The following is a 24,324-nucleotide window of genomic DNA, read 5'->3' on the forward strand; positions in this document are numbered from 1 at the left end:
GTGACAGTGTCAATGCATGTTTGCAGTGGTATGTCCGTTGCGGTGTCTACATGCCTGATGTGCAGCTCTATCATATAAAATGTCATACACAGTGATTTGTTGTTACAGCTTTTGTACAGTGAGCAGACATTGAGCTCATATCACCCTTCCATGTTTTACAGGCAGACCAGACCCCTACACCATAGGTGAAGTGGCTAGATTTGAGGACCCAGGCATTTCCAATAAGTGTTAAAATGTTTGTCCTGTGTTGTGTTTGCAGCTGTTGTATGATTGACCACCACCTCCAACCACAGCACCAGCACCTGCGACATTGTAGTGCCAATTCCTGCCAGCTTTCTCAACTGTTTCCTGGTGGTGCATGCTTTGGGGGCTGCCTGCCTTCATCCTGCACTGGAAGCCATGAAGAAATCTCCCGTGGGTTGTAGGAATCTTCCCCCTGCTCCAGCAGGCACCAAACTTCAGTGTCACTGGTACTCTGAGGCACCTCTCATCCTGACGAGCGTGGCCGCTGGAACACAGGTGGTATACCCAAGAGACCTAGACTGTTCAGTGGTCCAACTGTTTAAATTTGGAGGAGGTAAGTCCTTGCCTCTCCTCTCCAGACAGTAATCCTGTGCACCACATGAACTACAGCTGCTAGTGCTTCTGTGCATATTTTCAAGGCATCCTTTGTACACAGCCAAGCTCAGGTCCCCAGCACTCTGTTCTGCAATGCTCAGGTCCCTGAGTTGAACTCCAGCTTCATGGGACCCTCTTTTGCAGTGTTGAGATGACTGCCATGTTCAGAATTCTTGAACCCATGTTCAAGTGCTTCTGTGGGTGCTACCTTCTTGTGCATGGGCTCTCTGCATTGATGAGGGCCCCTTCTGTCTCCTCTCCCAAGTGATGACATCCTGGACCTTCCTGGGCACAGGCAGCACCCTTTTTATTCACCCACAACTCTTGTAGCTAGCATGGCTTGTTTACAATCTTTTGCCAAAGAAACAACTCTGCATCCTCCAGCACTCCGTGGGACATCTTCTGCATGAAGGAGAAGTTCCTAGCACCTTCCGTTGTTGCAGAATCTTCAGCTTCTTACATCCAGAGGCAGCCATTTTGCACCTTCATCCAGGGTTTAGTGGGCTCCTGCCCCCTTGGACACTTTCACAACTCTTGGACTGTACCCCTTCCTTTGCAGGTCCTCAGGTCCAGGAATCAGTCTTCAGTGCTTTGCAGTCTGTTGTGGTCTTTGCAAAATCCTCTATCACAAGTTTAGTGTATTTCTGGGGAAATAGTAGTACTTTACTCCTACTTGCCAGGGTCTTGGGGTAGGGTATCTTGGACACCCTTTGCGTTTTCTTACACTCCCAGTGACCCTCTACACACTACACTAGCCTAGGGGTCCATTCATGGTTTGCATTTCACTTTCTTAGTATATGGTTTGTGTTGCCCCTTTTAGTAACACTGAGTATTGTCTTTCTTATGATATAGTACCTATATGATATAAGTGGTATGGTAGGAGCTTTGCATGTCTCCTAGTTCAGCCTAAGCTGCTCTGCCATAGCTACCTCTATCAGCCTAAGTTGCTAGAACACTACTAGTCTACTAATAAGGGATAACTGGACCTGGCACAAGGTGTAAGTACCATCAGGTACCCACTATGAGCCAGGCCAGCCTCCTACATAAGTTAAACAGTGTGTTGGAGATCAGTGCATGTTACCAACTGAAGAAAGACTGGCATGTTATCAAGCACAGGACATAGGAAAATCACTGCCCATGTGGCATGGACTGGTGCTACCGGGTACTCCTACGGCTGAAGGTGATCTGTTCCACGTCCTCATCTTCTGATGTGTGGGTCGTCTCCTCTTCCCTTGGTGGTTGTGTGTTTGAGGGGGCAACACACACTTCAGTGTTTGAAGAAGTGGACTCTGAATTCCCGGTAGCTGCCAACTGGGGGCTATTAAGGGTATAACTGCAGCAGGGAGGAGCTGCTGGTTATTGAGTATAGCAGCTACATCACTGTGGTAGGCAGCCAAGTTGGCCCTGAGGGGGTCATGATTGTAGTTGTGCATGTAGTGAAATGTTTGGGATGCCAGGTGTTGTGGCAACTCCCTAACTGCTGTGGTGAAATCCCTCACACACTCTTGTAGTCCTTGCAGTGGGGATTGTTGGACTTGCATGGCTGCTGACTGTTCTGAGAATGTCCTCATGCACATGCACATCCCCTCAAAGCTGGCTGCCATATTTTGCATCCCCACCCGCACCTTCTTGGCCAGCTCCCACTGTACTCCCACTACTGTCCTCTCAAAGGTAGTACCAGTGTCATCAGAGTCATCAGCTGTGTTTGAGCTGGTAGGTCATACTATTGGGGTGGTGGGTGGGTCCTTTGTGTTGGCTGCTACATCTGTGCTCCTCCTTGCGACTGAAGGTGGGGTCTGGAGGGTTCCAAGGACATCTTGGAGGGTTTCCTGGCTAATGGCTGTCAGCTTGTCATCCATGTCATCAGGGTAGTCCAGGACAGGCATATCCACAGGAGAGCCATCGTCCTCTGCAATGAGATATTATACAATTAGTGTGTCTGTGTTGTGGCAGTTGTAATGTGACGTCACTGACTTCCTATTAGTGGGACATTGTAATCTTGGTTCCTGTTCATTGTTCCTGTCATTAATATTAGCATTCTCACACGCCTATGCCCCGCCTGCATGTCAAATGTGGTGTGGGCATTTTGGGGAATTGTCTACGTCACATCCTCTAGATGTAGGTTCTGTCCAAATTGTGTGTTGCCACCTTCTTGTCCTACTCAACCCTCCCTCTACTTCCATTAGCATGGTGAGGCCTTGCAATGCCTGTGGGTTTTCTGATGCCACTTGCACCATACATAACAATTTGGGACTGACCCAGTCTATGATATTTCTCATACACCTATACATTGCTGAGACCTAGCACATACCATGTATTGCATTGGCATGACACGATACTGGTGTCAGCATTGGTAGTGTGTCATGTTGATGTTTGCTAATGTGTGCTACATTGAATTGCACTGATTGGCATGGCAGTGTTCCATTTCCTCTTATGACTGTGTGGGTGTGTTTCACTAGCTAGACACATATGTCCTCCCCCTCAATGCTGTTGTCTTAGCAGTATGACAGTTGAGATGTTGCAAGATGGCATTTCAACTATTATAACGCAGGCAGTGGATAGACCCTGGAATGGGCAGCATGGGTATGACATTACTGCTGTGTACTTCATAATGTAAGTAACAATACATGATGTTTATTGCGCCTATAGACATGAGCACTTGACAGGAGTTACACTTTGTTAGGAATTGAAGGGGATTGATCACGTCGTCATCTTGAACCCTCTACTTTGGGTGTGTTTGTTCCATGGGCACCTAACTGCCATTTGCTACTTGACCAGCACACACAGCAAAGGTGGTAGCGGCAACTGTTGTCAGTGGTAAATGCTACTTGCAGAAATGGCCTGAAACTGGACATTGTCCCCTAGTTCACATTCTGACAACACCAGCTGTCCTGTGACAGCAGCCCAGTTTTACTTTCTACCCTACCCTCCTGGACTGGTTTTGCCTTTCCAACAGCCTTGGCATGGCGGATTACACCCATGCAAAGGTTGTTGTTGTTGTGTTGTGCTGTGCCCATGGTTTCCCCTGCACAACCCATGCACCTGTGCCGTGCCCCTTTGCCCTTTCCACTGCCTGATTTCCATGGCTGACATGCATTGTGTAGTAGGTATGTCCCTCCCCCTGCTTGCAGTTAACATTTAGGCATTTTTGTCCCCCATGCAACTTACCCTGCATATGTGTTGGTTCCTGGTAGTCTGCGCTGTCCTGTCCTGCGATTCCTGTGACAATCTCCTCTGGGATGACTGCTGCCACCATCTCCTCCATCTCGTCCAGGGCCTCCTGCGGTGCTGGACTCTCATCTCCAATCTGCAGTGCTGCCTTCCTGTTCTTTGCCATTTTTTCCTTTGTCCTGCGCTTGCAGTCATGCCAGCGTTTCTTGCACTCCGTGACAGTTCTCCATTCCTCTGCCAAACTGTTTATCTTGTCGAGAATTTGTTGCCAAATTGCCTCTCTCCTCCCAAATGGCAATTTTGAGGTGATGAAAAGTTGATGCTGGTGCTCCGCCACCTCTCTGACCAGTATTTCATGCTCCTCTGCACTGAAACAACACTTCCTTTTCTTCTTGTCTCTCTCCTGGGTCTTGTCTGTGTCACCCTGGCTGGTTCCTGGTAGATTGGGGTCTCCCTGGGGTCTCTCCTGGCTTCTGGGATCCGTTTTGGGGCTCCTTAGCACTGTTTGATGCGTTTGCACCACTTTTTTACGCTAATGCGGTGGAAAATGGCGCATATCCGGTTTGCGACATCGGTCAGAGTAAAAAAAAATGATTCTAAACCTGTGCTTTGCGGCACCGTGTGTCAAAGTATAAATTTGACGCACAGGTGGCGCAAAGACATGGCGTTTGCCCGTGTTAACTTTTTTGACGCAAAACTGCATTCGCCCAGTTTTGCGTCAAAAAGTATAAATATGGCCCTCGGTGACTCATGTGGATCAAATGATCTCGGAAGTCACAAAACCCCTTTCCTTGAACTTCCTAAATTCAGAATATCAACTACTCACTCAATCTTTCTCAAATAACTTAAGGTTCACTTTTTTCAGCAATTTCCTAGACTAAAGCCTCCAAAACAACCTTCAAACTTAATGCTAGCCTTTACTGGGCCAAATACACGTTTCAGAGTTTGCTGATCCTGCCCCTATATCAAAGTAGCATCTAACATGTTAACACATTTAGGCCCATATTTATACTTTTTGATGCAAACCTGCGCTAGCGCAGGCTTGCGTCAAAAAGATTAACGGCAGCTACCGCCATTCCTACACGCCAGCCGGGGGTCATATTTATGGAATGAAGCTAGCCGGCACAGCTGCCTGGTTAGCGTCAAAATAAATGCCGCGCACCGGGCAGCCGAGGCGTAGGGAAGACTGGGGGTTGTGCGTGTAAGAATGGTGCAAGTCAGGTTAGCGTCAAAAATATTGACGCTAACCTGACTAGCATCATTTTATGATGCACAACCCCCATGGAAATGACTCCTGTCTTAAAAAAGACAGGAGTCATGCCCCCCCTGCCCAACGGCCATGCCCAGGGGACTTCTGTCCCCTGGGCATGGTCACTGGGCACAGTGGCATGTAGGGGAGCCCAAGATAGGCACCACTATGCCACTTCAAAAAAAAAATACCTGCACTTACCTGCACTCAACATGGATGGGACCCCCCATCCATGGGTGCCCTCCAGGGGCGGGCTAGGGTGGCAGGGGGTGACCCTGGGTGCAGGGAAGGGCACCTGTGGACTGCTCACATGGTCTCCCACCATGGAAATGAGCCCACAGGTCCCCTAACGCCTGCCCTGACCCAGGCGTTAAAAAATGGCGCTAATCAGGATTAGCGCCATTTTATAGGACCCACCTCTTCCTGTGTGTCATTTTGGTGCGGGAGTACAAATAAGGTGCAAATGCCTTAGAGTCATTTTTTTCACGGAAAGGCCTACCTTGCATGTCATTAGCGCAAGGTAGGTTTTAACGTACAAGAAATGACGCACACTCCATAACTTTGATGCTAGACGGGTCTAGCGACAAAGTATAAATATGGAGTTAAGTTTGCACTGGATTTGCGTTTAAAAAAATGACGCAAATCCTGCGCAAACAGAGTATAAATATGCCCCTCAGAATGTAAAGTGTTCTCCCATCAACAGTGTTCAGGTGTGCTTATAAATGTATAAAATGTAAATTAAAATAAACTGCAGCCTTTCAAATCCCAGCCTCCTCCTGGCACTCCCCGACTAAGTAGTTAGCACACACAAAACTCTTTGAGTAAATCCCCTTACAAATACAAAATCAACTTTTGAGAATTAAGCAAAAATAGATTGACACTTACAAAATTACTATTTTCATTTGTATGTCAAATTCCCAAATACTTTTGTGATTTAGGTCCTATCTATTTATTAAATTACTTATTCTGGAGTGTATTCAATTATTTATTCTGGAGCATACCATCTGAGGTGATGGGTTAATTCCACAGCCTTTTGTTTATGATGGATTGAGGAATTTGTGGTATAACTTCAGACTGAATAAGGTGTGTATAACTGCTCTTGGTGCCCCCTCCTTTAAACACGAATAGCACTGACGGAGATACAGTGGGTTCCTAGAACTGACGACCCTGATGGTATGCCATCTTGAAGTTGTTTCAAGAAAAACAAGGTGATGGATGGAATGCTTGAATTAATCTCAGCAACACAAAAGGATGATGGATGGAGTGCTGAACAATGCAAATACTCACCCCCAGTCACAGATCTGGGTTTAATCCATCGTTCTTTTGCTCACCATGCTACCCCAGTTTGGACCCTGCCATATGCAAATCAGTCTTGACCCTGTTCCTCATGGGAACAGTCCAGCACGAACTGCAAGGCCAGGTCCTCCCTGGACCGGAAACAAGCATCCTGGGACCGGTTTCAGGGTATCATCCTTCATCAGCCAGGCTAGCTTTAATCAAGTGGCACAGTGAGCTTAAGACCAACGTCTGGGCATACCCGACAAACTTAGGGTGGCAAATGGAAAAACAACAAGGTGAAGGGTGAAATGCTTGAATTAATCTCAGCCACTGGTAATCGCTTGTGCCTCACCCCAATCCATCATTTTTTTGCCCACCCTGGCACCCCAGTTTGGACCCAGATCTGTGATAGCGGGTGAATGTTTGACATTGTTCAGCTTTCCGTCCATCATGTGTTCTTTTCGCATCTTGAAGTTGTTTGGCATGCCAGAATAGTAAATCGACTTCCAGGTTAATGAAACCCTAACTTGTGGATTGTGTGTTGTACACCCAGTGGTATAATTTCCTGTGAACTTTATGTTTTTTTTAAACAAAGTAGCATTTTCAACTCAAAGATACCTAAACTAATTGTGTTTCTGTGCTCTACATTTGAAACATTACTTGCTAGTTAATGTCTATCTCAATGTAACCTGGGCACTTACTGTCTTGTAAGGCTCCTTTGATGCCTTTGTCTCATTTTGGGTCTTTTCAGGATTGCCACCAGTAATACCAATGAGGCTAATAACTGTAATTTCGGAGGTGGGCAAATAATGAGGAGTATTCCAGAGACTTGTAATGACATCCTTTATATCCATGTATTAGTATGAAAGCCTCAATTCAGAAATTATGTTGTGGGGTACAAGAGATACTATTTGGCTAAGTAGTTGCCCGAAGGACTGGTCTGACAGGTCAGTGTTTTGACCGGTTTTATGGTCTGTTGGGCTGTTATTCTCTCCAGTATTACCACAAACATTGCCTGGAGCATTGACAAATGCAAAGTCACCCATATCGTGCAATAAACATATACAGCTTGTATTTACAAGTTCAAAAGAAGCCCTGATCTGTAAATGTGTGCCAGTTTTTAGCTATCGGATTAGCTAATGGTGCCACTTTTCTTTTGGTGCCTGAGCCTATTTTCTATTCATGTTTCACTCTGAAGCTTCAACGCAAAAATGTCAATTGATTGCCCAGTATTGCATTCTCGCTCCTCCTGAAATTGGATATATGAAACTTGTAATGCAAGAGATGCAATGACGTCTTCAAAATCCTCCATGTAACATGGGCCACCTTAGCGTATTTATTCTACATTTACATGCACAAGTCTTTTTTTTTTTGCACAAGTAATTAGAACAGATCAATAATTAAAAGCCTTTTTCAAAGTAATCGTGGTAGCACCTAGTGTTCTGACAGGGATCCAATTTTAAAAGTCACAGAGTAGTTAAATCATTCAAGAAATGTAACTTATTTTTCGAATTAGTTATCCCTATCACCGATATATCCGAAATGATTCATAGTTCATGCACTTCTGAGCTGTGCAAAACATGGTTTACGAGGAAATCCAAAGAATGCTGTCCTTGTTCTTGCTAGGTGGTGGCGTGCTCCTGGTGGAAAGTTTTCTGAAGGAAGACAAAAGTGGACCTTCGACAACCCAGTTCATGAACTTCATTATGTTGTTACGAACCGAAGGCAAAGAGAAAACTTCATCAGAATACATCAAGCTCCTGAAAACAGCTGGGTTTAGGGACATTGAAGTCAAGATAACTGGAAAGTTATTTGATGCAATATTAGCTAGAAAGTAGCATGATCTGTAATTTCTTTGTATCACTTTAGGTGTAATGAGAGATCAGGCATACTGTCTGTTATGTCAGTGTGTGTGTGAGCAGACTTAATTCTTTCCCGTATTGCCCGTTGTTAATTTGTGAAATTGAGCTTATTATTAATGTTAAAAATAAAGGCTTCTTCGAACGACCAAACATGAAAAGCTAAATGTAATTTTGTATGCATCGATGCTATCACTGTGCACTGACATTATGCTTTGGGGAAGACGGACTTTTTTATGAAATGAAACCTTAGCCTGGATTTACTAATATTTCACACAATGTAGTGTAACATCAAAACAATTTTGCAGCTATAAGTTAAGTGAAAGGGAAAACACAACACAGCATCATGTCTACGAAGACTAGCCTGATGCCATGCACTGCTTTGCTACACAAATAAGCACACACCCCTTTGTATATCTCCACTTCAAGCTGATATTAGTTTTGGATGCATAGGCCTACTCTTGCAATTTTAGATCGGGATTTGCATAAAAAAAATGTGTTTGCACTGATCTGCCCCTTTAATGCCTCCATTTGTAATAAGGCATCAGGTCTGCTGTCTGATATGTGTGAGAGAGAGAGTGTGTGTGTGTGCATGTGTGTGTGTGCAGGTATGTATGTATGTATGTATAACCCATGCTGTGAGGACCTGTTCAGTCCTCATAGTGTGGGTAAACACTGTCAGTTCCAGACAAACACTGTCCTTGTGAGGACCAGTGCGTTTTGAGGACCGAACCCCGTAGTGTGTTTAGGTAGTTTTGAGCAAGTGCATCAAAAAACTAAAAGTGCAGTTATATTTGCCTTGGTCCGCTTTATAATCTTCCTTGCTATTAAAGTGTTTGGAGTTGGAATAGTAAATACACACTTCATTAAGGTCAATGGCCGGTCCTCATAATTATAGGTATGTCATGTTGTTTGTGTATGTGTGTGTGTGTGTTTAGCTTAAACTTAATGTTAAAAATAAAGGCTCCTACGAACAACCAAACATGAAAAACTAAATATAATTTAATATGCAGTAATGCTCTCAAGGAGTGCACTGACATTATGCATTGGGGAAGAAAGACGTTTTATGAAATGAGACAATAGCCTGGGTTTACTAATAGTTCAAACAATGTAGTGCAGCATCAAAAAACTAAAAAGTGCTGCTCTAAGGTAAGTGAAAGGGTAAACACACACAGCACCACATCTATAAAGACTAGCCTGATGCCATGCACTGTCTTACTGCAAATATAAGCACATTCCCCCTTGCCTACCTCCACTTCCAGTTGGTATTGGTTTTTGATGCACAAGCCTTCTCTTGCAATTTTAGATCAGCATTTGCATTTAAAAAAAGTGTGTTGCACTGATTTGCCCCCTTTAATGCCTCCATGATGGAGAGCTGTTTTTGCTTAGAGAAAAACACATCTTTCCAGCACAAAATATTTCTCTCATGACGGTGACAGCACAAAACCTTAGTAAATCTGGGCCTGTACCTGGTTATTGGAGACTTATTGCAGCGAACTATAAGTAGTATAGTACAAAAACATTACAGTTGCCATAGCATAAATATGCATATAATCATAAGGCTGACTTTATGAGGTACGGCCCAATATGACTTGAGTTCAACTTTCAGCATTGTACATTGTGTTTCCCTCTCCACAAGAATCCCATCTCCAGGGCGGATGCCCAGCCATATAATTTTTTAATAACATGTCATTTTAAAGTAAGACCACAAGCAATTCTTTTTATCACAGTCTATTAAAAATTGAATTTTTTTTTTCTGACAGTGTACTATCCCGGGCGCCTTGTTTATGGAATTACGTTAGCCGGCGCTGCGGCCTGGTTAGCATCACCAGGCAGCGGAGACGAAGGTAAGACTGGGGGTTGTGTGCCAAAGAATGGTGCAAGTCAGGTTAGAGTTTAAAATATTAGCTCTAACCTGACTTGCGCCATTTTTTGACGCACAACCCCAATGGAAATGACTCCTGTCTTAGCAAAGACATGAGTCATGCCCCCCTGCCCAATGGCCATGCCCAGGGGACTTCTGTCCCCTGGGCATGGCCATTGTTCACAGTGGCATGTAAGGGGGCCCTAGTTAGGCCCCTCTATGCCACTTCAAAAAAAAAACAATTACTTACCTGCACCTTCCTGCACTCACCATGGATGGGTCCCCCCCCATCCATGGGTGTCCTCCAGGGGTGGGCTAAGGTGGCAGGGGGTGTTCCTGGGTGCAGGAAAGGGCACCTGTGGACTGCTTCCATGGTCTCCCACCATGGAACTGAGCCCCCAGGTCCCCTAACGCATTCCCTTACCTAGGCGTTTAAAAGGGCGCAAATTCGGATGGGCGCCATGTTTTTTATACCCGCCTCCTCCTGTGCATCATTTTGACACCAGGGGCTAAATAAGGCGCACATGCCTTAGAGTCATTTTTTGCACAGGAACTCCTACCTTGCATGTCATTAGTGCAAGGTAGGTTTTCACATACAAAAAATGACTCAAACTCCATAACTTTGGCGCTAGACGGGTCTAGTGTCAAAGTATAAATATGGAGTTAAGTTTGTGCCAAATTTACGCCAAAAGAAATGACGCAAATCCGGCGTAAACAGGGTATAAATATGAGCCAGAGTCTTTCATGCCTTGAAAAGTACCAAATTTACTAGTCTCTTCTTGAGCTTCGCCTACTTTGAGGAGCATTACTCCATCATTAAAAAAACTTAGGGTAAGGGAAAATAAGATATGTCTTTCAATTATTAAGCACAGCTTTTCACTAATTACCCTTCACAAATCTTCAGCAGCGTTATAAAACATGAGGGTGGGGGGTGGAGTATGCATGCTTACCACAATGAATGCAGCTGATCCAACAATTAGGAGACAGGACTAAGCCCAGCCATGGTAGTTACTGGGATAATTTATATGGTATTTGGATTATTTTACACTGATTTCTTTTTTTGCAAAAATTGCAGTCTAAGTATATTAAGCAATGTGTGTATATTAAGCAAACATAAGCAATGATAACTGTGCAGGTGCTATTAATTCCAAGGACCTGCAACTGAATACTCACCAGTGCTTGGGTCTTTGCCTCATTCCAAACCCTGCATCAAGAGATGGATTCCCTTTCTAGATGTTATTTTGAAATGGGGAGGAGACAGATGCTGTTGGCACAAACCATGGGGGTGGGGGTTGGCGCAAGGAAGTGAAACCAGATGTTCAATTAAATAAGAAGGAGGTGAATACCTGAGCAATATCATCATATGTGTATAAATCCCCAGCCAAGTGAACATCATTTTGGTCCAGCAATAGCAGGTACATTTGAGTGGAGAGTTGTCCTGTCTGCAGTGCATTGTGTGATCCCAATTAGATTTTATAGACATGCATTCAATGTCATAATTTTTTTTAACCTCTGTACTTGCAAAAAGCAATTTTTTGCAATAGTGATAACAAGTAGAGCCAACATATAAATGCATTCTCAGATTAATCTAGGAACGGCTTCAGTGGCAGAAGGGGACACATCTTTGTAAGCCTGCTTCTGTTCTTGTGATGAAACCTATTCTTGAGTTCTAAATTCTTTCAGCAAAATTGGAGACAGATGGCGTACATCCAGTCTTGGATAGTTAAAAGTGTTGCACATAGGAGGAGGAGTCCCCATTCTCCAGGATCCTAGATATCATCAGCATATTAATACATTACATGGCAGGTTTCAAGTAAATACAATATGGGGTAGGTATACATTGGAAAATGCAGGTAAGTTAGGTGATCATTGTGTGACACAATATGAGACTGTGACATGGTCTGAGATATACCAACTTGACTTTATGCCACTTATTGTAGTAAAATGGTCAGTGCTGATAGATAATCTCCAAAACAATGAAGAGATAATGTTACTGAAGCCTATACTAAAGTTCAAGTGTGCACCACGGTCTTCAACATCTACTCTGACAGCTTTTTCCCAGAACCTGATCAATGTGGTCTATACATGGCAGCTTAGTGTAAATCTCATCTGCAGGTGTGACAAAGAGTTGTATGAATTAAGATTCAATGTGATCTAGCCAGTAATAATTTTGAAAGGAATTTCCTATCACAGGGACAACAGTAATAGGTTGAATGGTAGTCAATACCCAATTTAAGGTTTTGTAAGTGAATTCCCAAACAATCTTGTAAACAATTGTGAATCCTAATTGACTGTAAAGGTGCAAGGGAAACCAGAAGTGAGGTTTGTTTTAATTAGGAAAATGGTGGATACTAGGTAGTGCATTTGACAAATACTAAAGTCTGCCAGCAATGGACAGTAGCAATTCCTTATTGAGGGTGTTAAGTCTGTGCATTAACATTGTTTTCACAGCCTAGCATGATCTGCTAACAGTACAATGTCTCATACAAGCAAAATGTATGAGCCTATGCATTGCTTAGTAAACACATCCAGTGCTGTTTCATTCGTGCGGTTCTCAGTACAGAGTGGCCTAATATAGCCTTAGAGCCCACCATACTGGGCTATACAGGCTGTTAAAGGCCTGCTCCAGCCTTAAAGGCCTGAACCGAAGTCGAGGGCCTTTTACAAGGGAGCAGGACTTTAATTGCCAATATAGCCCAGCTGCGAAGGGCTATAATGCTATGTAGGAGGCTGGCCTGGCTTATAGTGGGTACCTTGTGGTACTTACACCTTGTGCCAGGTCCAGTTATCCCTTATTAGTAAATTAGAGGTGTTCTAGCAGCTTAGGCTGATAGAGGTAGCTATAGCAGAGCAGCTTAGGCTGAACTAGGAGACATGCAAAGCTCCTACTATACCACTTATATCACTTAGCACTATATCACAAGAAAACACAATACTCAGAGTTACCAAAAATAAAGGTACTTTATTTTAGTGGCAATATGCCTAAAGTATCTCACAGGATATACTCCCTTAGGAGGTAAGTAATATACACAAAATATACACACACACCATAATCAGGTAAGTAAACAGTTAGCAAAGTACTGCAAATACTGCAGAAAACAATAGAATGCAATAGGAGAACATAGGCCTAGGGGCAACACAAACGATGTACTCCAAAAGTGGAATGCGAACCACAAATGGACCCCAGGCCTAGTGTAGTGTGTAGAGGGTCGCTGGGAGTGTAAGAAATCACTCAGGGTGTCCAAGATACCCCACCCCAAGACTCTGAAAAGAAGGAGTAAAGTTACCTTACTACACCAGAAAGACAGTAAAGTCGAGATAGGGGATTCTGCAAGGACAACAACTGACTGCAAAGCACTGAGGACTGATTCCTTGACCGTAGGATCTTTAAAGGAAGGGAACCAAGTCCAAGAGTCATGCAAGTGTCCAGGGGGGGCAGGAGCCCACTAAACCCCAGATGAAGGTGCAAAAGGGCTGCCTCGGGTGGAAAAAGCCAAAGATTCTGCAACAATGGAAGGTGCCAAGAACTTCTCCTTTGGTCAGAAGCGTGCTGGAGGATGCAGAGTTGTTTCCACACAGAAAGACCGCAAACAAGCCTTGCTAGCTGCAAGAGTTGCAGTTGAAGGTTTTGGGTGCTCCCAGGGCCCAGGAAGGACCAGGAGGTCGCCCCTTGGAGGAGGAGACAGACGAGGAGCTCAGCAACACGGAGAGCCCAAGCAGAAGCACCTGAACAGGCGTTCAGAAGATCTGAGCACGACGGTCGATTCAGCACAACAAAAGGGAGTCCCACAAAGTCGGAGTCCAAGTCAGTGAGTTGGACAATGCAGGACGGAGTGCTGGGGATCTGGGCTAGGCTGTGCATGAAGGAAGTCTTGCAAAAGTGCACAGATGACCTAGCAGCTGCAGTTCACGCAGTACACAGGATTACTGTCTGGCGTGGGGAGGCAAGGACTTACCTCCACCAAATTTGGACAAAAGGGCCACTGGACTGTCAGGGACACTTGGACCCAGCTCCTGTGTTCCAGGGACCACGATCGTTAGGATGAGAGAGGACCCAGAGGACCGGTGATGCAGAAGTTTGGTGCCTGCGTTGGCAGGGGGAAGATTTTGTCGGCCCGCAGGAGATTTCTTCTTGGCTTCCAGTGCAGGGTGAAGGCAGACATCCCTCAGATCATGCACCACCAGGAAACAGTCGAGAAAGCCGGCAGGATGAGGCGCTACAATGTTGCTGGTAGTCTTCTTGCTACTTTTTTGCAGGCGTCCTGGAGCAGTCAGCGGTCGATCCTTGGCAGAAGTCGAAGAGGTAAGTGCAGAGGAACTCTGGTGAGCTTTTGCATTCGTTATCTGATGAGAAACCCATAGGAGAGACCCTAAATACCCTCAGAGGAGGATTGCCTACAGAGAAAGGTAAGTACCTATCAGGAGGGGTCACCTGCTGGCACTGGCCACTCAGAGGTGGCCATTGTGCCATCACACCTCTGCATCCAAGATGGCAGAGGTCTGGGGCACAATGGAGGAGCTCTGGGCACTTCCCCTGGGAGGAGCTGGTCAGGGGAGTGGTCACTCCCCTTTCCTTTGTCCAGTTTCGCGCCAGAGCAGGGCTGGGGGGATCCCTCAACCGGTGTAGACTGGCTTATGCAAGGAGGGCATCCTCTGTGCCCTTCAAAGCATTTCCAGACGTCAGGAGAGGCTACTCCTCTCAGGCCCTTCACACCTATTTCCAAAGGGAGACGGTGTAACACCCTCTCTCAGAGGAAATCCTTTGTTCTGCCTTCCTGGGACTGGGCTGCCCAGGCCCCAGGGGGGGCAGAAACCTCTCTGAGGGTTGGCAGCAACGGTAGCTGCAGAGAAAACCCCGGAAAGTTAGTTTAGCAGTACCCGGGCTCTATGCTTGAGACCCGGGAATGCATGGAATTGTCCCACCAATACTAGAATGGTATTGGGGTGACATTTCAATAATCCTAGACATGTTACATGGCCATGTTCAGAGTTACAATGGTGACGCTACATATAGGTATTGACCTATATGTAGTGCACGCTTGTAATGGTGTCCCCGCATTCACAAAGTCCAGGGAAATTGCCCTAAACAATGTGGGGTCACCTTGGATAGTGCCAGGGTGCCCTCACACTAAGTAACTTTGCATCTAACCTTCACTAAGCAAAGGTTAGACATATAGGTGACTTATAAGTTACTTAAGTGCAGTGTAAAATGGCTGTGAAATAATGTGGACGTTATTTCACTCAGGCTGCAGTGGCAGTCCTGTGTAAGAATTGTCTGAGCTCCCTATGGGTGGCAAAAGAAATGCTGCAGCCCATAGAGATCTCCTTGAGCCCCAATACCCTGGGTGCCTAGGTACCATATACTAGGGAATTATAAGGGTGTTCCAGTGTGCCAATCAGAATTGGTAAAATTAGTCACTAGCCTGCAGTGACAATTTTAAAAGCAGAAAGAGCATAAACACTGAGGTTCTGGTTAGCAGAGCCTCAGTGGTACAGTTAGGCAACACACAGGGAACACATATAGGCCACAAACGTAAGAGCACTGGAGTCCTGGCTAGCAGGATCCCAGTGACACATATCAAACACACTGACATATACTCATAAACAGGCCAAAAGTTGGGGTAACAAGGCAAGAAAGAGGCTACCTTCCTATAGGCTATTAGAACATTCTGCCACTAGAGGCCAGAATGTTCTAATAAATAAATAAAACCAGGTCCTCACTCGGGCTCCATGAGGCCTTTGTTCACAGCAGTTGCTGTCAATAATGAACATTGGATTGTTGACTCTCCGGGCTTTTACCAGGCAGTAAAAGCCCTGAGCACTCCATTGTCTCCAATGGAGCTCGCAACATTCCAATGTTCTAATGTGCATTTAATCTGGAATTACATACCTTTGTGTAGTATTCTAATCCCCATTGAAGGCCTGGAAGATCTGGGCTTGAAAATTAGGATCTGTTTCCAGTATAAGCCTGTCCAGCCATGTCTGAGGCAGAAGAAGAGACCATTATATACCCATATACTCTGTACGACTGTGCTGTTAGCTTTCACCTAGACATTTGAAACATTTCAGGTAAAAATGCCTTACTGCAGAATCTAACAGTACTGCTGAAGACCATCTTACCTCTCTCAGAGGTAATCCTGCTCTGACACTTCTCTCATATGCTGAAAACAGTGAGTAGTGACTCTCCTTGCGATGCCGCTGGGTCCCCGATCATCATGCCCTCATTTATGAAGATGGTAAAAGCTTAGGTAGGTGGAGATTTAAGTGGCATCACATCAGTAGCTGTATTTGTACTATGAACTATGTAACTACAAGATACATTTCTAATTATGTTCTAATTTTATTCGCTGCTGTTCCAAATAGCTCCTTATAAATGTCAGGGAAAGGATACTAGTAGTATAAGGGGATGCCTTCCATCAAGCTTTTGACAGGTACCTCACCCCGTGGTGATGTAGGCAATGACATAGGCAGTGATGTTGGTGTCCCCGCTCGTACTGACGTAGGCCCTGATGTAGGTGTAGATGTGTCACGTGGGATGCAACATCATTGGGTCACGTGTTAGCCATCTACCAGGGTTCTAGCCCCTTGCGTCTAGATCTATGGGCTGTGTAAAATGAGGGCCTTGGTGGTGTGCAACCTGTTTAAGAGCCTAGGAGGACAGGTCTGGACATGTCAGACATTCAAGACCAAGTGGCTGCTTGGGGGCCTCCTCACAGGGCAGAGCATTGGGAGTACAGGCCAAACCTCCACACTGCTGGCTAGTCCAAAAAGGGGGGTAGGCAAATATGATTGTGGTAGAGCCAGCCAATCAATTTAGAAATGCAGGCCTAAAACAGATGTAGCCCTAAGAGTTCCCAGACGTGGGTTCAAAGGTGCTGAGCAGCTTGCATAGTCTAAAGTGACCAGGCAATTAAAAAAGTTTTGAAATAGACAGAAGACAGACACTGCAAACCTAAAACAGATGTAGCCTTAAGTGTTTCCAGGCCATGGTTTAAAGGTGCTCAGCATTTGTCAGGGTATAAGATGACCAGGCAATTAAAAATGTTTTGAAATAAACAGAAGACAGGCACTGCAAACCTAAAACAGATGTAACCCTAAGTGTTCCCAGGTCCTGGTCCAAAGGTGTTTAGCAGATGGCATAGTCTAAAGTGACCAGGCAATTTAAAAATGTTTTCAAATAGACAGAAGACAAGCAATGTCGCCCCTAAAACAGATGTCTATTTCTAAGTCCAGCCCCCCACTAAAACCTATGCATAATCAACACAGTGTGGGCCATATAAAACACCCCCACTTTCATAGGGCTCTTTTCTGAACTACATACTGGAGGTTTACAGATAACTTGGGCTTCCAGAGCACCTCAAGGAGAAACATATGTATCTGGTCAACACGTTGGAGAACATTGGCTGAGACATCCCTGATGGCAATGCCACTGTTGCTTGGAATGAACCACTTGCCAGGAAATGGAGCACTGACAGGACCTGCACTAGAGGGGGATACCTGTGGGCTGGCAGATAGCTGAAATCAGGTCTGGCTCCAGTTGGGCACACAGTTCTTGGATTATGGCCCTATCAAGTCTGTAGGTCAGGATAATGTGTCTGTCCTCTATTGTCGCCAGGTCCACCAGGGGTCTGTACAAAGGGGGATGTTTCTATCTCATATTCATCCTCACCGGTTGAACTCTAGGGTGGAAAATGGTGAGCAGAGGTTCATATTCACACATAAGTGAAAATAAAAATGCATTTCTTCCTTTACAGAAGCAGTATGTGAATTTGAGAGTCAGTTGATGTGCCAATGTCTGCTGTGACGCAGTTAGGTGCCGTGGCCTGTGCCCCCCTGAAATGGCCGCTGCCTGACCTGTGAGGAGAGACAAGTGGAAATGAGGTAATTCCGATGGCGTTGTGTGCCGTTGCAGTCAGCGGTCGACGACTGCCACGCAACTTCGCATTGCTTATCATTGGACCCTATGGGTTCCAGGAGCCAATGGCGATGTACGCTGGTGGTGACGGTACGCACCGCCGCGGACATGACTACCATTTTATATCTGTTCACTCATTTACTACTTGACCTTCAACTGGAGAGGACCTTCACTGCAAGTGCTGCTGTGACCTGTGTCTGGAAGCGACGATGGCTCTGGTGTCTGGGGAAAGGGCCCCCGCCTTCACTTCGGAGGAGTTGGAGAGACTGGTGGATGGGGTCCTCCCCCAGTACACTTTACTCTATGGTCCTCCAGACAAACAGGTGAGTACACTGTGAGCATGATGTGTGGGCCATGATTGTATGGAGTGTCATGTGTGTAAGCCTTGTGCAAGGAGGGGCTGAGGGGTCCTGGGCAGAGTGATGCATGTCTGGTGGTCACTGTCTGTGTGTAAGGGGATGGGAGGGATATGGTGGGCCATGAGTATGACCGTCCAGACGGTATGACTAATCCCTTTTCTGCAGTTTGTTTCCTGCAGGTAAGCACCCATCAGAAAAAGGGTATTTGTTGTGCCATTGTCAAGGAGATGAGAACCCTGGGGGTCTTTGGCAGGCAGAGCACCCACTGCTGCAAACGGTGGGAGGACCTGCGCCACTGGGCAAGGAAGATGGCAGAGGCCCAGCTGGGGCTAGCCTCCCAACGAGGAAAGGGTACCCATCGTACCCTGATCTCCCTGATGTTCTGCATCCTAGCGGTGGCCTATCCGGAGTTGGATGTGCACCTGAAGGCATCACAGCATCCACAAGGGGGTGAGTACAGAGTCTGAAGCATGACTTTGCGTGCATTAAGGTTGTACCTGGGTGGGGGATGTGGGCTGTGTGTCCCCGTAGGCCAGGGCGAAATGGCAGGGTAGGTCCCTTGTTGGTCAGGCTCTGAAGCACTCCAACCCCAATAGTGTTAGTGGGCATCTACTGCTGGGCCGGGTCCTGCTGGTTTCAGGTGTCCAGCTAATGGCGTTAGGCATTATACCCCATGGGCTGGTGACTAGCTTTGTAACTGGTAGTGCATGGCCTAGTGCATAGGGCTGATCCCTGTGTGTTGTGTACACCAATGGTAGTGTTGTTGCTGGCATTGACCAAGTGTATCCTCTGTCTCTCTCCCCTTTTTGTTTTGTCACCTTGTTCTTGTGTGCATTAGCATCATCTGGCGGAGGAGTAGAGGCACCGGCAATGGAGGGAGCTGCATCCCACATGGGCCTGGAGGCCCAATCCACCTACTGTGAGGGCACCTGTGGGATGGAGGGCGAGGGGAGCACCACGATGGAGACAGGAGGGGACACTAAAGACAGTGACTCCTCCTCCGATGGAAGCTCCCTGGCAGTGGCGGACACCTCTGTGCCCACCCCAACAACAGGTACAGCCGCCACCCCCGTACCAGCACCACCCTCCCAGCAGCCCCTCAGCGTGTTTCAAGGGCCCGTTCACCCAGGAGGGTGGGCACCTCCTTCACCCCAGGCACCTCAGGCCCTGCCCCAGTCAGCCTTGCTGCCCTCAGTGAGGAGGCTATTGACCTCCTGAGATCCCTCACTGTTGGGCAGTCAACCATACTGAATGCCATCCAGGGTGTTGAAAGGCATTTGCAACAAACAAATGCATACCTGGAGGGCATTCACTCTGGCATGGTGGCCCAACAGAGAGCATTTCAGGCTCTGGCCTCCTTACTGCTGGCAGCCATTGTCCCTGTATCCAGCCTCCCCCCCAACTTCCTCTACCCAGTCCCAATCCCCTCAACCCCAACCTATCATAAGCACACCTTCAGACCAGCATTCACCCAAATCAACACACAGAAGTGGCTCAGGCAAACAGAAGCACCACACTCCATCTCACAGGCACTCACACAAGCACCATCCCCATGCAGACGCACCAACATCCACTGCCTCCACTGTGTCCCCCTCCTCGTCATCGTCCACCTCCCTCTCAGTTGCGTCTCCACTCACACCTGCATGCACTACATCCTCATCCACTACCTCCATCACCATTATGCCTATCACTACATGCCACTCACTGGCAGTCACCACCCCCACATCCATGCACACGTCCCCTGTGTCCTCTCCCACTGTGTCTGTGACCCCTCCTCCCAAAGTACACAAATGCAAGCACAGACCCACCCAACAGCCATCCACCTCACAACAGCATCCAGCTCATGCACCTGCACCCAAACACAGCAGACTGACACTGCCTACAAGCACTCCCTCTTCCTCCACTCCCAAACCTTCACCCTCTTCCCGCCCCATTGTCCCTAAGAAGCTTTGCCTAGCCAACATTGACCTATTCCCTACCCCTCCCCACCGTCCTTCACCTCGGGCCAGGGTGGCCAGAACCCAGCCCAGGACCTCAGCCACCAAGTCCACATCCACTGTGGTTTCTGCAGCTGTTAGAGGCTCTAAGGAGGCACCCGTCAACCCAGCCAGTGTGCCACCAACACCTGCCAAGGCCAGAAAGTTTCTGCCACATGGCAAGGGTAAGAAGGGGACAACATCCAGCAAGGAGAAGGAGCCACAACAAGCCAGTAAGGCCAAGTCAAAGACTCCAGCTGGCAGAAGCAAGGAGGCACCACCATCTGCCAAGGGCAGAAAAGGGCACAGACGACCAGCCAGGGCACTTCAGTCATCCGAGGCTGCAGGTGAAGGCCTGGAGGCTATTACCACCTGCACCACTGCATGTAGCACCACTGCCAGCAGCAACAGCCCGAGTGGGCAGATGTCTGAGGCTGAAGGGGAAGGGCTGGAACCTTCCCCCACCACTGGCAGCACCGCCACCTGCACCGCGGCCAGCACCACCACCTGCACAATGTCCAGCACTGCCACCTGTACCGCCGCAAGTAGCACCACTTCCAGCAGCAGCAGCCCCAGTGGGCAGCTGTCCGAGGCTGCAGGGGAAGGGTTGGAGCCTCCCCCACCACTGGCAGCACCGACACCAGCACCGGCACTGCCACCACTGTGCAGTCGTCCTCGCTGGCGGATCGACTGTAGTCCTGCCTCCATGGAGTGTCATGCATCCTGTCCACAGAAAATCGTGTGGGTCTGACACCGAGGTGAGTAACTCTGACCTTGCACTCCCCAAGATCTGCATCACAGGGCACAATGCACCCTCCAGAACCAGTGAAAGAAGGAATCCGCTCACCCTATCCTTGGCAGGATGAAGCACACTGGGCACAAAGCCCCCTCCAGAGCCAGTGGAAGAAGGCATTCACTAGAGAGACTTTGGTCTTGCACTCCCCAGGACCAAGTAGTGGGCAAAGCATCCACTAGAGAGACTTTGGCCTTGCACTCCCCAGGACCAAGCAGTGGGCAAACCACCCACTAGAGAGACTGTGACTTTACACACCCCAGGAACAAGCAGTGGGCAAACCACCCACTTTAGAGACTGTGGCTTTGCACTCCCCAGGACCAAGCAGTGGGCAAACCACCCACTTGAGGGACTGTGGCTTTGCACTTCCCAGGACCAAGCAGTGGAGTAGCCATCCACTTGAGAGACTATGGCTTTGCACTCCCCAGTACCAAGCAGTGGGCATGGAACCCCCTCCAGGAGCAGTGGCGTTGTACCGTCTTCCAGCTGAGGTGCCCCCCTTCCCCATCCCCCTGAGGTGCCTGTGTGTTTTTGACCTGATGCACCTGCAGTGTTCTCTCCATATTGAGGCAGGAGTCAAGTGTGGGCTTGGCCTATGTGTTTTGGCCCAGTGGGCCACAGACATTTTGAATGGACATTGTCCTGCCTTTTGTATATATTGTATATATTGTAAATACTGTTTTTGCTTTCTAAACGTATTTCTAAGTATTTCTAACATTACACTCATTTGACTCCATTCCTATTGTCCTTCGGTTATTCCAAAGGGTTACGGGGATATATGTAATTGTTGTATGTGTTTGTGTGTATGGTGTTGGGGGTGAGGGTGGGGGTTGGGATGTTGCGTGTTGAGTGTGTCTATCACTCTCTTTTTCCTCCCTCCTCCCTTGTATGGTAGATGCAGTACTCACTGTGGTCGTCGTCGCCGGCGTTGGTGCTCCTGGTATATGAGCAGATACACCAGCATGGGGAAGACCTGCAGCTCAGGCTCCATGGTGTCCTGGTTCTTCCTTGAGTGTCGAGTGGTGAGTCGTTTCCCTTCAGAACACTGTTTCTGTCGTGCTTTTGATGGTGTTGGTACCGCCCCGGTAAAGCTGACGGATAGGCCTCTAGTAATACAGTGGGCGGAACCTTGTCTTCTACCTGGCTGTGCCCGTTACCGCCACGGTGTTTGTTGCTACCGCCGTGGCGGTCGGAGTGTTAAAGTGTCTGTCTATGTTGGTGGTTTCTGCTGTGGTCATGATTCCATACCGACCTATTACCGCCGCTTTAACACCAACCACCAGGGTTGTAATGAGGGCCTGTATGTTTTAAAAAGGTTCTTAGCAGTGTCTACGTTAGGGTTGGTGGTGATGTGGATAGGGTGGCAAAGGTCTCAGGGATTGCTGTGTTTAGCAATAACTGATGAAGCTAACAATGTAAAAAAACATACTATAAAATGTCTTTAGGATGCATTTATAATGTTAAGATACAGCCTGTAATTAACATTCAAGCCTGACTTTTGTTTAGAGGATGTGGTGATAAATTGTAAAGTAGCGCAGAGTGTTAAGTTGCAGGCTGCAAACAACAGGACTGTATGCCGATAGTTGAGCGGCTAGGTAAAGCCTACCTTTACAAACACTTTTTAAAATGATATTAATGTATGTTGGAGGAGGCTTGTTGCGAGATGTGGGGGTGCAATGTTTAATTTTTGCTTGTTGGTTCAGGTGCTAAGCATTTACACCTATTTTTTGAGGGTCTGCACTTATTCTGGCAGGTAGAGGCATTGCTTAATTTGTACTTGTTGGTTCTGGTGCTGAGCATTTGCACTTATTTTGGAGGGTGGAGGCAATGCTTAATTTGTACTTGCTGGTTCTGGTGCTGAGCATTTGCATGTATTTTTGAGGGTCTGCACTTATTCTGGAGGGTGGAAGCATTGCTTAATTTATACTTGTTGGTTCAGGTGCTAAGCCTTTACACCTATTTTTGAGGGTCTGCACTTATTCTGGAGGGTGGCGGCAATGCTTAATTTGTACTTATTGGTTTTGGTGCTGAGCATTTGCACTTATTTTGGAGGGTGGAGGCATTGCTTCATTTGTACTTGTTAGTTCAGGTGCTAAGCATTTACACCTATTTTTGAGGGTCTGCACTTATTCTGGAGGGTGGAGGCAATGCTTAATTTGTACTTGCTGGTTCCGGTGCTGAGCATTTGCACTTATTTTGGAGGGTGGAGTCCATGCTTAATTTGTACTTGCTGTTTCTGGTGCTGAGCATTTGCACCTATTTATTTTTTATTTTTTAGGGTCTGCACTTATTCTAATGCCCCAAACATTTACTGCGAGCAAAAGACACATAAACGAAAGACAAGGTAAGAGAAAAACGAAAAAGCGTTACAATGGGAGAAAGTAGAAAGCTGCAAGAGTGAGCTGTAGGGACTGGGAGTGGCTTTGAGTGGATTGAAGAGGTCTGAGATGGCGTTAGGATTATGCTACCTCAGTGTTCGCACATTTAATTGCAGCAGCCATGTTTAAGAGGAGGGTTTTGGGCACTGTCGCGTTTTTATTTACAAATTAAACACCGGGGTCCCCGAACCGCATAGCGCTTGGGGGCCCCCATTATTAACTTAACATATCCACTCTCAGAGACCACGTGGTCTCTGAAAGCATGTCTGCTGAGTTAATAAGGAGGGGTCCCCCCGACGGATGTGCGGCTCGGATACCCCAGTTATTAACTTAACAGCCCCGCTCTCAGAGAACACGTGGTCTCTGAGAGTAGAGATGTTAGGTTAATAACGAGGGTCTCCGAGCACAGATTGCGCGGCCTCTGAGAACAGATCTGCTCTGCTGATAACGGAGGTCCCCAGAGCCGCACAGCTCTCGGGACCTCCAGCTATTTACATCATCTCTGCTCTCAGAGGCTGCCGGGGACACCCCACGGCTTCGGAGAACAAGTCAGATGTTTTAATAACAGAGACTGCAGAGATTGTTGCAGCTCAGCAGTTTCTGTTATTGACCCTTCCAAATTGCTCTCAGAAGCCGTGCGGTGTTCCCGTCAGGCTCTGAGAGCAAGCTTCTTGCCACCATATGGTGGCAGGAAGTCTTGCACTGCGTTAGACCCCCTCCAGCCCCCATGGACTTAGAGGGGGTCTAGCGCGGTCCGGAGACTCCTGTCACCATGTGGTGGCTGAGAAGACACAGATGGCGCGAGGTGCGGGCCGGAGGGCCCGAGCATCGCATGCTTGGTCCCCCAGGCCCTTACAGCAACAA

General features: G+C 47.1%; 1 protein-coding gene across 3 annotated transcripts in view; it reads left to right on the forward strand.

The window, feature by feature from the left end:
• The window catches only part of LOC138250333 (acetylserotonin O-methyltransferase-like), a 480,756-nt gene extending 472,198 nt beyond the window's left edge, over positions 1-8,558 (forward strand). Inside the window, exon 9 of one of the 3 annotated variants that reach the window (XM_069205105.1) lies at positions 7,943-8,556. In XM_069205105.1, the coding sequence (XP_069061206.1) occupies positions 7,943-8,154 (212 nt within the window). In that variant the 3' untranslated portion in view covers positions 8,155-8,556. Of the gene's footprint in view, positions 1-7,942 lie in introns of all 3 variants that reach the window. The other 2 variants (XM_069205104.1, XM_069205106.1) reach the window with 2 other exon arrangements.
• Positions 8,559-24,324: the final 15,766 nt, after the last annotated feature.

Source organism: Pleurodeles waltl, chromosome 8 (assembly GCF_031143425.1).
Source record: "Pleurodeles waltl isolate 20211129_DDA chromosome 8, aPleWal1.hap1.20221129, whole genome shotgun sequence".
NCBI classification, from domain to species: domain Eukaryota; kingdom Metazoa; phylum Chordata; class Amphibia; order Caudata; family Salamandridae; genus Pleurodeles; species Pleurodeles waltl.